Source organism: Carcharodon carcharias, chromosome 26 (assembly GCF_017639515.1).
Source record: "Carcharodon carcharias isolate sCarCar2 chromosome 26, sCarCar2.pri, whole genome shotgun sequence".
In the NCBI taxonomy this organism is placed as follows: Eukaryota; Metazoa; Chordata; class Chondrichthyes; order Lamniformes; family Lamnidae; genus Carcharodon; species Carcharodon carcharias.
The window spans coordinates 6579193-6595059 of NC_054492.1; the positions used below are offsets into that span (position 1 = coordinate 6579193).

General features: G+C 43.2%; 1 protein-coding gene across 1 annotated transcript in view; it reads right to left on the reverse strand.

Moving 5' to 3' along the window:
- Positions 1-769: 769 nt before the first annotated feature.
- mthfs (5,10-methenyltetrahydrofolate synthetase (5-formyltetrahydrofolate cyclo-ligase)) overlaps positions 770-15867 on the reverse strand; it is a 51548-nt gene continuing 36450 nt past the window's right edge. The window contains exon 3 of the mRNA XM_041174720.1: positions 770-1334. Coding sequence (XP_041030654.1) covers positions 1111-1334 — 224 coding nt within the window. The 3' untranslated portion in view covers positions 770-1110. The remainder of the gene's footprint in view (positions 1335-15867) is intronic.

The following is a 15867-nucleotide window of genomic DNA, read 5'->3' on the forward strand; positions in this document are numbered from 1 at the left end:
CCCAAACCTCCCTGTCGCTTGCCATTTTAACACTCCACCCTGCTCTCTTGCCCACATGTCTGTCCTTGGCTTGCTGCATTGTTCCAGTGAAGCCCAACGCAAACTGGAGGAACAGCACCTCATCTTCCGACTAGGCACTTTACAGCCTTCCGGACTGAATATTGAATTCAACAACTTTAGATCTTGAGCTCCCTCCTCCATCACCACCCCCTTTCCGTTTCTTCCCCCTTCCTTTTGTTTTTTCCAATAATTTATATAGATTTTTCTTTTCCCACCTATTTCCATTATTTTTAAATCTTTTATGCCCTGCTAGCCTTTCCACCCCACCCCCACTAGAGCTGTACCTTGAGTGCCCTACCATCCATTCTTAATTAGCACATTCTTTTAGATATCACCAACTTCAACACCTCTATGTTCTTTTGTTCTTTTGTCTGTGACATCTTTTGATTATCTGCTCCTATCACTGCTTGCTTGTCCCTATAACCACACCAGCCCCCTCCACTTCTCTCGCCCCACCCAACCCCCCCACCCCACCTTAAACCAACTTATATTTCACCCCTCTCCTTGGATGCACCTAGTTCTGTTGAAGGGTCATGAGGACTCGAAACGTCAACTCTTTTCTTCTCCGCCGATGCTGCCAGACCTGCTGAGTTTTTCCAGGTAATTCTGTTTTTGTTTTGGATTTCCAGCATCCGCAGTTTTTTGTTTTTATCACTATTCAAAAATGTGATTTCCAGAGCCAAAAATAATTACACAAGTTCCTGCGCTGTGTGACAGGTACCCACACAAAGTGGTCTTTTTATTAAATTATGTAATGAATTAAAGATGGGTTACAATACTGTAATTGCATAAAATATATAAATCAAGACCTGTCTTTGACTGCTTTCTGAAGCAATCTAAGGTGCAACATCTGTTCATCTGTTTTACTTGTTATTAATATTTGTCACAGCAGACAATTATCAGAAAAATTAGATTCCTTCCTGTTAAAAATAAACTATTTTCCTCTTCAACAGGAGTTGGTACGTAATTGTCTTCATTTTTTTAGGGTAAATGCTGTCCTTGATTAGAACAAATGTCAGCTCCGGTCCTCTGTGCTTCAGGTGAACCTACCTATGGGACCTCATACAATACCTCATCGATTTGCTTATCAGTCTCAGTCACTGGGACCTGGTCACAGATCTGCTCCTTGAAGGCCAGGGCAATGGTGTAGGGTCTGCCCCTTGAGTGCTGCAAGCAACGCTCCAGGTAAGTGTCATAGTAACCCTTCCCTCTGCCCAGTCTGTTACCATGTTTGTCAAATCCCAGGCCAGGCATCAGGATCAGATCAAGGCCTCCTGTTTGAAACAGAAACAATGTTAGATTCATTAAGCTAAAAAAAAATTTAAAAGACTTTGCAGTAACAGATTATATTCTTTTGAGCAACCAATTAAAGTAAATTAACAAATCAAGGGACAAATTAAAAGGCAGACCCTTAAAGCGATACTGCAAAAAAACAAAATCTTGAAGGAAACTTACAAAACTCAAATTAAACCATGATTAAAGGGGTAGTAATGGATAATAGCCAAACATATCCTAGCTTTCTCTTTCAAGTGCTTTTTGGGCAGCTGTCTAATCTCTGTTTGCATTATGTTTGTGTAGCTTATTCCTAAGACAAAATAATAGAAATATATTACAGAGCTTTTGGATAGTAATCTCGGATTTTGGTATGATCCCCATGGGAGAACCGGAAACCAAATTTACCAAACGACTCCCAAATGAAGAAATTGCCAACAAGGTTCCACTTCTTGTGGCTTTTACTTCAACTCAAATCAGAATCAACACAAATTAAACATGAATTAACAGACAAATGGTACTTCAAATAAAAAGGTAAATTTCACTTCAAATAGTCAATATAACAAAGATATATCTTACATAACCACAAGCATTCCCCTTCAGCATGTATGGCATTACATAGCTGCACTGTTCCACAATAGGCTGTTCTTTATTAACATAGGGAGGTCAGGAGTCCTAACCAACAACAGCTTTCGCCTTTGAGTTTCACAGGTACAATTATCATCGGCAAGGCACACTTCTATGTAACCTCTCTCCCTTAGGTCACGACAGTCCTAATGATGTCGTTTTGCAGTGTTCCTTTTCAACGGGCCAACAAATAACATCCCGGTTCACGGCTTGGCCACTTCTGGGAAACACTTAGTTCTTTAGTGTCTCTGAGCTATTTACACAGGTTTCTATTTTTAGACTTTTCTGGCACATTGCCTCCAAGAGCTACTGTCTCCTTTTCTGCCAAACACAAAAACTGACCTCTTCCTGAGAGCGATTTATTTATTTTCTTCACAAGAATTTGTTGTGTTCCTCTTTCTGCGTCTGTCTGCTTTCTCTTTGTGTCTGCCATTTTCCTTTGTGTCTAGCCACCTGGCATCCACATCTTAACTTCCTTCTCGTTGGCACTTCTTCCAGGCCAAGGGTTGCCTGGTCACATAGATCAGTATTTTTATTATCCAAGAAAAGTACAACTGCTCCCTTTACTATTAATACAAACCCTTAAAAGAGTCTTTCAAACATTCATAAAAACAATTACAGATTCCACAGGCATTTTAAAAAATTACAAATTTTACTTACTATACAGGTTCTGGGTAAAAGGTCATTGCAGGTTTGAATGAGGTCATGTATGTTAGAACTGTAAATTACTACTTTATAATTTATAAGATACAAGTTGGGCTCCCAAGGCATTGATCAGGGACAAAACTAGAAGCAGAAATTTCTCTATTTCCCATTCTCTGTCACTTGCTAAATCTTTCTGCCCTCTCTCCATTTGGCTTAAACATACCTTTTCCTACTCTCTCAGTACATTGACTAATACATGGTGTAACACTCCTGTGCTTGACTATGGACCTGATTGAAGACTTCAGCAGCAGCAGCAAAGCAGAAAAGAAAAAGAGAGAGAGAGAGAGAGAGAAAGTAGGGGTATATGTGGACCTGATCGGAGAAACCAGCACTAGCAACAGGGAAATAAAAGAGATAGGGTGGGGCAATGGCATAGGGCTGATCAATGTTAATCCAAAAAAGCAACAGGTGACATCAGAGGGCAACAAGTGGGTGATTGTTTGATGAATTTTAGGTTTTATTTTGAAACAAAGGCAATAGTTTAAACCAGAACCAGGAAACTATAAAGTCTTCTTCTTGAGTTCTCTGCCCAAAGGCAGGTCTGACCCACAGCGCTATTATCTCCACAACGGGTAGGGCAAAACAGATCCCAAATCCACTGCAGCCAGAACAGCGATCGAACCTCCGTGCTGTTGACACCAATCTGATCCACTCTCACTGAACAGCCAACTGAGCAACCTGCACCCCCCAAGGGGTCCAAGTTTCTGTGGCAACACACACTTTTACATACATGTTATAAGTCTGGAGCTATTAGTAATGATGGGAAAGGCTCCTATTTATTTTCCAACGCATGGCTGACCAGGAATCGTTCCCAATCTTACCACCTGCCATTGGCATAAAGTACGATAAAATACTACAAACCCCATAAGGTACTGTATTTAATTTACAGCTTAACTATTTAAACTAATAAATAGGATTTTAATTGCCAGAAGGGAAAATCAGTTGAATCCAAGCAAAGGCTGCTATTTTTCTAACAGGCCTCTAACCAGAATAACCGGCATGAACTGGGAACAGCCAGAACAACTGGTCACCACACTTTAGGAAGGATGTGAGGGTCCCTGAGAGGCTGCACAGGAGGTTTACAAGAATGGTTCCAGAAATGAAGAATTATGGGGTTAAGTTGGACAAATAGGTTATTCTCCTTGGAACAAGGGAGATTAAGGGGAGATTTGACAGGAGTGTACAAGATTATGACAGGTTTAGATAAGGTAGACAAAGAAAAGCTGATGACACAAGGACCAGAGGACATATGTTTAATATTTTGGGCAAGGGGTGCAGGGGCAACCTGAGGAAGGACATTTTTGTATGCAGCAAGAGATAATGACCTGGAACTTCCTGCCTATGAGGGTGGTGGAAGCAGAGATGATCAATGATATTGTTAGGGGGAAATAAAGGGATACAGTATAGGGATACAGTAAGAACTTATTGAAGGGAATCAATACTTAAAATATCCAAGCAGGCAAAATCTGTCTACGTAAGCAGTTAACAGTTAAAGACCACACTGGACAGAGAGAAATCTAAACCTTGCACATTCTCAGGACTTGCGAGTATCAGCAAGGCCATATTGGACGAAGAAGAATGCAATTGTTACAATGGGTGTTTTGGGAGTTAGACTGGAGCATTAGGCTGGAAAACAACTAGGATTGGACCTGTTTATAGCAGGTAGGGAAAGAATAGATGGTCCTAGTTTAGGTAAGAGGGAGGGTCTCTGCCTGGGTGAGAACCAAATAGGGACATACAATGCATGTACTTGTCAGTTTAATGTAAACCTGTATGTTGACAAGATTGAAATCTGGAAACTGTTCTTGTATGTGACCAATAATGTATAAATATGATGAACACTTGTAATTTAGCAGAGTGCTATCTCAAGCTGCATTGAGATGGTTCTCCCCTTGCAATTGCTCGAATAAACGATCCTGACCTGTACCTGAGACTCCTGTGGTCCATTTGTCAAAGTAAGCACAACAATTTGGCATAGTTGGCAGGATACTTGGATCAGATCCTCGGGACGGTTCTGCAAAGTGGGTGAGTATATTTATTTACCACCCGTAGTTAGTGCAGTAAACCTACCCGAGAACGGTCCGGTCAAGTATTAAAGAATCAGGAGGAGGACTCAGGACAGGAGATAGGAGGCACCAGGGGTAAGAGGCAGAGCCGTGCAGGCGGGCTAGCGGAGCCAAAGCTGCTCAGGGAGGGCCGGACGTTACCAGAGAGAGGAGGGCGGAGCCGTGCTGGCGTGGTTAGGGTTTGAAATATAACCTTGGCCGAAGCCACGCAGGGAGGCCAGGTCTCAGTGAAACCGCACATGCCGCAAGAAACTAAGTTGTTAGGACCGTGCGAACGTACTGCGCAAAGATTGACAGGAATAAGAACAGAGTGTCGTCAGGGAAACGGAATAGTGCTATGGAACTCGACTGGGGAACCGCGGACTCCATTACGTGGTTCATAGCGGAACAACAGTCAAAACTAATCACTAAAAATGCAGAAGGAGGGTGGAATCCACAGGGAACCCCCGGAGAACAAAAACAGTGGTGAATAGAGCAGAAAAAGGATAAGGAAAAGAAAGAGGTGTTGGTTACTATCACACTGCACCTACAGTTATGCAGAAATACTAAATTCCAGTCGATTAGAGAGAGAGAAACAAAGTCAGATTCAGGGTAGATCAGAACAGTGGTGGCAGCAGCAGCCTGTAGTGACACTGATCAAGAGGAGAGCTCTGAAGGAGAAACCTATGAGGGAGTTGAGACCACCCCATTGTGCCCATTGAATCCCATGGCCCCTATGGCAGTAACTGTTAGGAAAAGTAAAGTCAGGAAAGGTGAATTAAAAACCGAAGGGAGAAAGTGGGGCTGAGGAATAGGGGGAGGATGAAGAGATTGAGAGGGTTATGGAGAAAGTTAAGCACGCACCATTCAGCCTGGGGGAGAAGCAGGTTTTGCTTAAAGAACTGCTGAGACTTAAAACTTGGCATAGATTACCCAGATTTTTGGACCAAACTGCGGGAAATGCAAGATTTCCATGCAATGCACCCCTTGATGTCCACATACTGGTGAAGGCTAAATGCCCAGGGGATATCTGGGGAAGATTACCCCTGCAGTCTAGAAGTGGAGACTGGACAAAACCTGGGGACATCCCAGATCGGGAGAAGGCCTCTGCACGGGGACTTTGAGGAGGCAGTTAAGGAAGCCTTGGGGGGAGGGAGAAACGAATTGGGGGTATATAATGTCCCGTGTGGGATGACGAGATTTTCCTGAAAATGTGGAAGGATGATTGGGAGCCGAAAGGTCCGCTACTGAATTTTCTGTAACTTAAAAAAATGAATTGATCTAAGTTACAAGAGCTGCTTGTGCTGAAGAGGGAGAGAGAGAGAGAAAGAGAGAAAAGGGGGGTACTCCTCGGGACTTAATAAGCACCAACAGGCAGGAGCTGGCAGTTTGATTTCGTTAGTTTGATTGCCCCTATAGGTGGAGCCTTCAAGATCCCTTTATTTCCCCCACTGCTATTTGAAGTTTTGTTTAGAATATGAGAGTTTTAAGTCATTAAACAGGGTTAGATGAACCAACCTCTGTACCACCCCCTTGCAGACTAGTATCACCAGCTTCCGAGCTACATACGAGTTACATTAATTCATACGAGTTAGTATCCTAAAATTCTGAGGAAAAAAATTACCTGAAGTTCAAGGGATTCTAGGAAAACCAAAAGGCATAAACACATGGTCTAAGTGGTTCCAATGGATAAAAAGGGGTTTCTTTTGAAGAGATGAATTAAATATGAAAGGAAATCTGCATCCCAACAGCACTGTAATTTGAATTTGGGACAATCTTAACATGTAAAGTGCAGTGTAATTTAACAGGTTACTTTTGAATCACTAGGCTGCTTTCTAAGATAATGAATGTGTTGATAAACATATGGGAATTATAACTTGGATACAAATCAATACACATAAGAAAGAGGTTGTTTTAATTTTGATAGCGTAAATTACATTTCTTACAAAGTTTAAAATTTGAGGTTTGGTTCCTGATAATTTCTCAAAAGGGAATTTTCATTTTAAAAGGTTTGACAACAATTGGCACAAATTCAAATGCTGCAGGCTTTTGTACTTGTAAGTCTGTTCCCAAAATATGAAGCTAAGCTCAAGACCTTGACAAAGTTTGGCAGAAATCCAATTTTTGGCCGAGTTAATGAATCTGGGATAATTCTAAAAGAAACGGGTCAGACACAATTTAGTGGGTTACTTTTGAGACAATAAAATGTTGTTTGAGAAGAAGATAAGGAAGCAAAACATGGCAATGCCTGATTTCTGTTTTTAAAACTGTTATATTTTATTTATTTTAAAGTCTCTCCAGGTAACCTGAACAAGATAAGATGGTAGCTGTTGCATGTGTAAAATGTTATGAGGCAAACAGGAGAAAGAGCTAGGGAAAGGGGACACAATATACAAACTTTTTTAAGGGAAGTGAATTTGATAATCTGGCCATCAACTGAGACATTGGAAACGCACAGGGGGAGATAGCAAGGATCTAGAGACAGAGATCCTCATTGACATGGAATAGTTAATATGGCCTAAAGAGCAAGGAAACATTATAAACGTTCAAAAGAGAAACTGGCCTCGAGAGAATCTTAGGATGATCATGGTCAGGGAAAAAAAACTTAAGAGATAAAACTATGTGGAATCTGTAGTTCAGGAATTGAAATGTAAGGAGAAATAATACTTAACAATAATTTACCACAAGATGGATACAGGTAAAGGGAAAGCTGGAAAAAGGCTAAATAGATGTATTACTGATTCTATTAATGTGCCTGAGAGGTACAAAAAGTAAGGCCACAGGATTAACACTATGATGACAGACAGAGTTAAGCAGCTCCCAGAGAGAACCGTCACTGGAAGTGAAGATACTGAACCATTGAAAGATAGGATAAGAAGGTGCATTGTAGAGTTGTGGAGGCAGTTTAAGGAATTGAGGTCCAATGTGGGACAGCAGAAGGAGACAGTAGATTGGAAGGAGTGGAGGGTGCTTATCCAGATGGATTCAGATCAGGGAACTCATTTCACAGGAAGAGTCATTAAAGAAATGTATAAATTTAAATATAAACAGAAATTCCACATTCCCTACCAGCCACAGAGCTCGGGGATAGCAGTAAAGATGAACTGAACTTAAAAAAAAAGCATCAATCACCAATTCAAGAAACAGGGAATAGTCCAATATTCTAATGTGCCTTAGGGCTACTACAAGCTGGATCACCAGGTTCACCCCATTTGAAATAACGACAAGGAGAGCAATGCAGTTACCCGAGAGAATCATAGTAGGAGTGGGAGATGTAGGACTACTAAAAGGAAGGATGCAAGACTATGTGAGGGAAATGAGAAAGCAATTGCATGAGTTAAGGAAGGAAGTCAGAGACCGACAGATGATTAAGGATATGGAAACAGGCAAATCCAAAGAGTAACAATGGACCAAGTGGGGAATAAGGCGATGGTCAAGGTGAGCCCACAGCGAACAGGCATGGACCATACGAGGTAATGATGACAGATGATACATGCGCACTTGTAGATATGAGAACAGGAAGTAAATGGAGGCATCACATGCAGTTAAAGATACATAACAACTGACCAAGCGGTAACCCGGAGAACGGGAGCCAATGTTAATGTCTCCGCAGATCTACGATCCTGGTCGTGGGCGTATCAGTACTGGCAACAAGGTCGGGGACCATCACTGCTCATCCAGCACCACAGGAGGAGCTTTGGTACAGCACGGACAGTGCCGAATGCGACACGCAATGGGGAATGATAAATGTAACAGTAGGAGAACAAGTGCTTTCAAATTGTAGTAAGGGTTTGCTTCAGATCGGGCATGGGAGGTCCACCACTATCCAGCCACCTTCCATATCTACTCCCACAGTCTGAGTAGAAAGAATTGAAGCCCTTCAAACCACACTGACTGACCCATCTTGTCCAACTATACATCCAGGACCGACAAATGGTTTGGTACTGGTTAAACAGAAGTTTTGTATAATAATGTACACCACAAGCTGGTACCTGTAGTCTTGAACATATTCGGAACTGCCCTGCTCCAGTAGTGCTCAACCCATATTCGAGCACTATATACAGCTTGAATGGGACAGCTGTGACTGAAGCATCTCAGTCTTGGCTTGGGAGGGAACCGCGTTAAGCACAGCCTGATAAATGATGCCGCTACGATATTCAATATGGGGACATCAGTGGCAACTGTTGACCAGAAGGTCCATACCCTGAGCTTTAAGCTTAAGGAGCGGGGACAGGGAATTCATAAACCCAATTAGATACAGACCAGGACATGACACGGTTAATCCAAAGCCTGGCTACAGGGCTCGAAAGTCATGCGGGGACCATCAATAAACTGATTTGTGAGAAAAAATATTTCAGATGAAGCAAGCAGAAATTATATTTGCAGCACCTATGGCTCTTGGGCACTGGAACAAGCCCGAGAGAATTTAAGACAGATTAATGAAGGGGTAGTTCCTTTATGGGTAACAAATGAGCATTTATTTAATCTTTCGCAACACAAGGATCATGACTTGACCGGTTGCCAGCTCAGAGGTTTAACACACATATATAGAATGAATGTTGAATGTATAGTGAATAGTAACATGCTAATAGGCATTGTATTAGTAATACCTGTCATACCTATGTCAACACCCAGCAGGACATTATACAGAGTAGAAAATATTGGGGTTACACGGGGGGATTACTATATTAAGTACTACGATATTCCGCCATATGCAGTGGACATAGAAAGGAGTATAGTTAGCACCACGTTAGAAGGGTGTAGTATAGAGACCACCGCAGTAGTAGGTGCACATCCGATATATGAGACAGATGAAGCTAAGTGCCGATTTAAAGCAGCAAACTGTTCAATGGAAACTATATGGGCTGCAAAAGAACTGACCCATGTTGCATATACAGGGAATGGGAGATATTGTATCACCACGTGGCAGGAAAGAATCCAGTATGGGGGTAACCAGATATGCCCTATCCACAATCATTCGGTGTGCCTACACTCACAAGTGCCAGCAAGTGTAGGGAAAGTGGAACTGGTCGAAATATACAAGAGAGGAACGACTACTATTCAGGTCAAGGAAAGCCTTAAGGATAACCTGACACCGTATTTGAACGAGTTCTCCTATGAAATTCCCCTATTACCAGAGCACCTCACCGTGATCCGGGGACAGGCTCAGGGGATATATAGAACTTACTTACACTGCAGCAACAGATTAGAGCGTTAAAGGAGGATATCGAACAAATAGATTCTTCTACATGATGGGAGGACCTGTGGAATTGGGGCTCGAACGTACAGATACACCCCTGGATTCGGATTATCTCCCATGCCCTAGTCATACTTCAGTTAATATTGATTACGTATCTAATGTACTTGACATACTGCACTTGCTAGATTGGGTGCTTTGGGAGTTAGACTGGAGCCTTAGGCTGGAAAACAACTAAGATTGAGCCTGTTTACAGCAGATAGGGAAAGAACAGATGGTCCTAGTTTAGGTAAGAGGGAGGGTCTCTGCCTGGGTGAGAAACAAATAGGGACATACAATGCATGTACTTGTCACCAGACTTGTCAGTTTAATGTAAACCTATATGTTGACAAGATCGAAATTTGGAAACTGTTCTTGCATGTGACCAATAATGTATAAATATGATGAACATTTGTAGTTTAGTAGAGTGCTATCTCAAGCTGCATTGAGATGGTTCTCCCCTTGCAATCTCGAATAAACGATTGTGACCTGTATCTGAGACTCCTGTGGTCCATTTGTCAAAGTGATCATAACAATATCAAAAGGAAATTGGGTGGGCACTTGAGGGAAATAAACTTGCAGGGCTACGTGGATAGAGTGGGGTAATGGGACTGAGTGGATTGCTGTATAAAGACTCAGCATGGACTTGTTGGGCCGAATAGCCTCCTTTTGTGTGGTAACAATATTTATAATAACTGAGCAATGTCGCTGAAGATCTGCTCATATATAAATGTACATTTACTTATATTTGTCAAAAGGATTGCAATTGCTACAAATTCACTCTTTCTCACATTTTTGCAGTCTCAATTTTGCTGTTCCATTGTGGTGAATCCTCACACAGTGTAAGCAGCAGGACAGAAGACCTACTAGTACATAAGTTGCATGTATTGAAGATTCTGTGCCTCACGCACGTAGCACAATTACTTGCAGATGGAAAGCAAAGTACTGAGCTGGCCAGATGTCCATGGGTTATTGCACAATGTATTATTCTGCTGCTAAAGATATGCTGTTGCCCTTTAAGGTATGGAGTCAAATTTTAAAGTAAAAGAGTCTTAGGCCAATCAGCTCCATCCTTTGGTGCAAAACTGTGCAAATTTGAAAATAATTGTAAAGTGACAGCTCTCAGATTAGAAACTAGATGTTTACAAAGTTGCCAGTTGTAGCGTCTTAAATTCACCGTTCATTTCTGACAGAAATAGCCCCATTCCATCCACATCTTGCTTCCACCTCCCTCCGTTCAACACCCTGCTCCCCAGACCCCTCTCTTTCTCACTCTGCTCCCCTCTATCTCTCCCTCCCACACACTGCTCTCTAGCCCTTCCCTATTTCACTCTCCTCCCCTTCCCCTCTCTCTTTTTCACTTTGCTCCTCCTCTGTCTCTCCCACTCACACTCTTCATAACAATAGGTCTCTGTCTCCCTTTCTGCCACTACCATTTGCTGCTTCCCCATCTCCTGGGCTCCTTCTGGCACCCTCTTCCAGGGAAGGTCTGCAGGTATAACATGCCAATCAGATAGTTGAGAGGTCACCAGCGAGCCTTTCACTGGGGTCAAGGACCATGGAAGCAGAAGTCCTGCCCACTGAGTACAGCCAGCCAATCAGAGGCCAGCAGTTCTTTTGCTCAGCAGTGCAACTGGAGAGGCAATGGTTGTTGTGAGGAAAGACACCCACCCAAAAGCTGGATTGCTGTTGGATCCTTGGACTCAGGTAAGTGATGGCAGGAGGAGTTTCTCAGCCCTCCACCCCATCTTCCCAATGTCAGGTCCCTTGAACAGGCACTGAATGCCTCTGAATGAGGGATCCCCCTGGGAGGCCACAAGTAACCCCACACAGTTTTACTTATCTCTCTCATCAAGCATGGCGACCAGCCACAGTAGGATGAGGCCCTTATGGGCATTAATTGCCCTCTTAAGGGCCTCAATTGGCAGCGGGTGGGAAGGCTGTCCACGGCTCTTCCCAGCATGGATTTAATTGAGGAGGAGGTGGAAAGGCAGCGGGGTCTGCACCTGGCACCACCCCACCAATGAAATGCCCCCCCACCTCCAAACTTACCACAGTGGAGAGCATGAAATACTACCCTTGGTCTCAGCTTTTCGCTGTGTACCCTGGGCTACTCAACAAATAAATAATCAGAGGACACAGAGGCAGGGAGCAATGGCACTGATTATTAGAATGAATACACTGAATGTCAATGTGCAACAACCATTGAAACAGTGACACCATTCCTTGTTGAATGCAAGATGTGGGGCCACAGGTGTTGTTCCTAATAATGCTGCAAGTGTGCGCACAAAACACTACCTTTTCCCACCTTTTAGATTTGCACAAGCTTCCTATTGACTCGTTGTCTGCCATGCCTCTGTGGTGGCACTTTCGCCCGACTCATAAGATTGTGGATATAAGCTCTGCTCCACTGATTTGAACATGAAATCTAGGCTGACACTCCAGTGCAGTACTGAGGGGGTGCTGCACTGCTGGAAATGACATCTTTTGATGAGATATTAAGCTGAGACTCCACCTGACCTCTCAGGTGAACAGAAAAGATAACGTAAAAGAAGATCACGATAGTTCTCCCCAGTGTCCTTGGACCAATATTTATTTATCTTTCAACCAATAATGTTAGGACAAATAATATGGGCATTATCATTATATAGGATTACTATTTGTAGGATCTTGTTTTGTGCAAATTGTCTGGTCTGTTTGCTGCAGTTGTGTTAGATATTTGTGGTGTTTCCCTGCAGAGTTGATCTGCTGGTGTGCAGACTAGACAAACAGGTCTCTCTATGCCTCCTCGGACTGATATACACAATGATTCTGTCCTGTGTATATCTAACTGCAACTGAAGAACTATTTCTTCAGAATTATTTCAACACATGCACTTGAAAAGACATTCCTACTTTTTGCTGAACCTTAAATAGCTGCTTCCATTCATCACTTTTTCAAAGACTTTTCCCTTATCACATAACAACTGCCATCAATTATGATTTGGCAGACAATTCCAATTGAAGCACACTCCTCTCCCTTCAGAGCTGCCAGTCTCTCTCATTGAATGGCCTGCTGTGCCGTTTCTCTCTTCCGTTACTTACAAATAGAGAGAAATGACTTTGCAGCTTCACTCAGCCAGACAGCAAGGAAGCAGCTCTTAGGATTTAACAAGCAATTTTGTTTTACCAGTCTTTATTCACAAAGATTTAAATCTGGTGGTCACAGGGCTAAAAACGCTATTTCCTGTCGGCATGATTCGAGTAACCCTTTATTCGTATTTTTAATGGAAATTGCTATTTAAAGTTTGTCAAAAATAATGGAAGCAGGCTATCTGGTGTAGTTACAGGCCTCCCAGCTCTGGAATAACATATTAAAATGCTGCCTGTATCATTACCCACAGTCAGGTTAGACCAGAAGATTTTTCCATTATACAAGGAGGTTGGAAATGTGATATCAGAAATTTGCTACACAGCATCACCTATACCCAAAACTTGCAAATAGAAAAAAAACAACCGGCATTTATATAGCATTTTGCATAGTCTTAGGATATTCCAAAGAGGTTTACAGCCAATGAAGTACTTTTGAAAGATTTACTCACGATTGGAGGGAATAATTAACTTGTTGTGAAAACTGTTTTGATATAGGATTCTCATTCCAAATATTCATAGAGTTAAATGTTGATGTAAAAAAATGACCAAAAATCATGATATAAGGAGGATGGACAGTATTTTTAATAATACACTCGTAGATCTTCCAAAGCCTTTAATCAAGTCTAATCTTCAGGTAAACTGGGTTAGAGGGCTAAGGCATACAGATGTAATTCAGTTTTCATTTTAAGCTTATGCATTCTGAGTGCATTCTTATGCAGTACTGTGATGTAATGTTATTACTCACATCAATAAGTAGCAATACTTTGGGTGATTTGGAAAGCAGAGAAGTTAAGTTCTCTGGAGCAGAGAGTTTCTCTGCACCCCGGACTGAGGAGCTAGAAGCTGTAAAACCAAGGTGTTACAGCATCACACTTGGCTGGGGAGTGTACAGCATAATATGTTTTCATAAGCAGTTTTCATCATACATGTGAACATAAGAATTTATAATCAACAAAGAAATTTGCCAAGAAAGTGAGAGAGCAAAACTTGCATAAATATGATCTTGTACAGAGAAACTGTACACAAATGGTTTTTATATATAGAGTGTTGAGAGATTTAGTGTTTCTATTTTCTGCAGCCCCTGTACACATAATGTATATTCCAAGCAAAAGGGAATGATTTTCCTCCAGTCTGATACTGTATAGCTCAAGTGCATCTCAGGCGAAATATTCTGTGCCCTCTGGTGAGCGGACAATATGGCGAGAAGGCCAAAAATCAGGTTCACGGTATTTTGAAACCAGTTTGCAATTGTCCGTTCTGCCGTCAATGGCGGGCCACGTTTCCCGCTATTAGACGTCAGGAGCCTCATTGTAATGCATCAACATATCATTATAAGCCCAGCCTGCTGGAATCATCCCCACCCACGCTCGGTCATCCAAACATGTTTCACAACAGCATATATAAAGCTTGCACCTGGTGAGCTGCACTTCGAGGGGAACTCGGAGGTCAGTGCACAGTAACATTGCGCAGACCTCGCGAGGATCACCTATTGGGCTTTGAGGTTGAGGCACTGCATATTCAGATGACGGCACAGGCAAGTTGCTTTTACCAGGTTGGCTGACAGTGCAATGCCGGGGCGAGGGCTGCCCTGAAATTGAGGTGAGTTCAGGGGTGGCATGGGCTGCACTGCGGTTGACGGTAGTGCAAAAGCATCTGGCGGGCTGAGGGGAGCGAAGCGGCCACGCTTGCATAAAGTGACCATTATCCACAGCTGAGACAGTTCAGATGCAGCCACAGTGACATGCGTGGAGTTGGGCCTCTAGCTTATCTGCCCACTCAAGCAACACAGAGGCATGAAAGTGCCACCAAATGCTCCAGAGCTTTTCACCCCTCAGGCACAGATTGCAAGTTAATGAGCATTTAAGGAGCATGGAGCCTGGTGACCTAGCTGTGTGCCTCGAGGCGTACAGAGTGTGAAGACCAAGGAGAAGAGAGAGACAGAACTGACTGGCTGGAGAGAGGAAGGAGCAGCACCCTCAGGAAGAAGGGGTGGCTGGGGCTCCCACACATGCTTCTGAAGAGCTACAGCGAGCAGTCGCTATTCAGGACCTAGCTAGACCCAGGGTCTACAGACACCACCTTTCATTCCTGCAGATGACTGACAACCTGTGTCGCCAAAGACTGCGCATGTGTAGGGAATTGATCGGTCACATCTGCCAGCTGCTGCAGGATTTGGCACCACGGGGACATGAAGGGCATCCACTGCCAGTGGCCGAGAAAGTGATCACGGCACTCAATTTTTTCACCAGTGGCTCCTTTCAGAACTCCCAGGTGACCTCTGTGGAATATTGCAAGTCTCCATGCACAAATGCATCCATGAGGTCACGGATGCCATCTTCACAAAGGCACATAATTTTGTGCATTTCGCCCGGGACCAAGAATACCAGGGTGCAAGAGCGATGGGATTTGCCCAGATCTCAGGTTTCCCACAGGTGCAGGGTGCCATTGACTGCACTGACGTGGCACTCAGATTTCCACTGCAACAAGCAGTTAACTATATCAACTGTAAGTGCTTCTGTTCGCTGAATGTTCAGCTGGTGTGCAACCACCACAAATGCATCCTGCAGGTCTGCACACAGTTCCCAGGGAGTTCACGATTCCTACATTCACAGTCGATCTCAGATCCCTGAAGTCTTCCAAGGTCCACAGAGGCTGCAGGGTTGGCTCCTTGGGGACAAGGGCTACCCACAGAAGACTTAGCTGATTTCACCCGTGTGGTGGCCTCAGACTGCAGCAGAGCAAAGGTATAATGAGGCTCATGCTGCAACTCGCAACTTGGTGGAGCAGATCA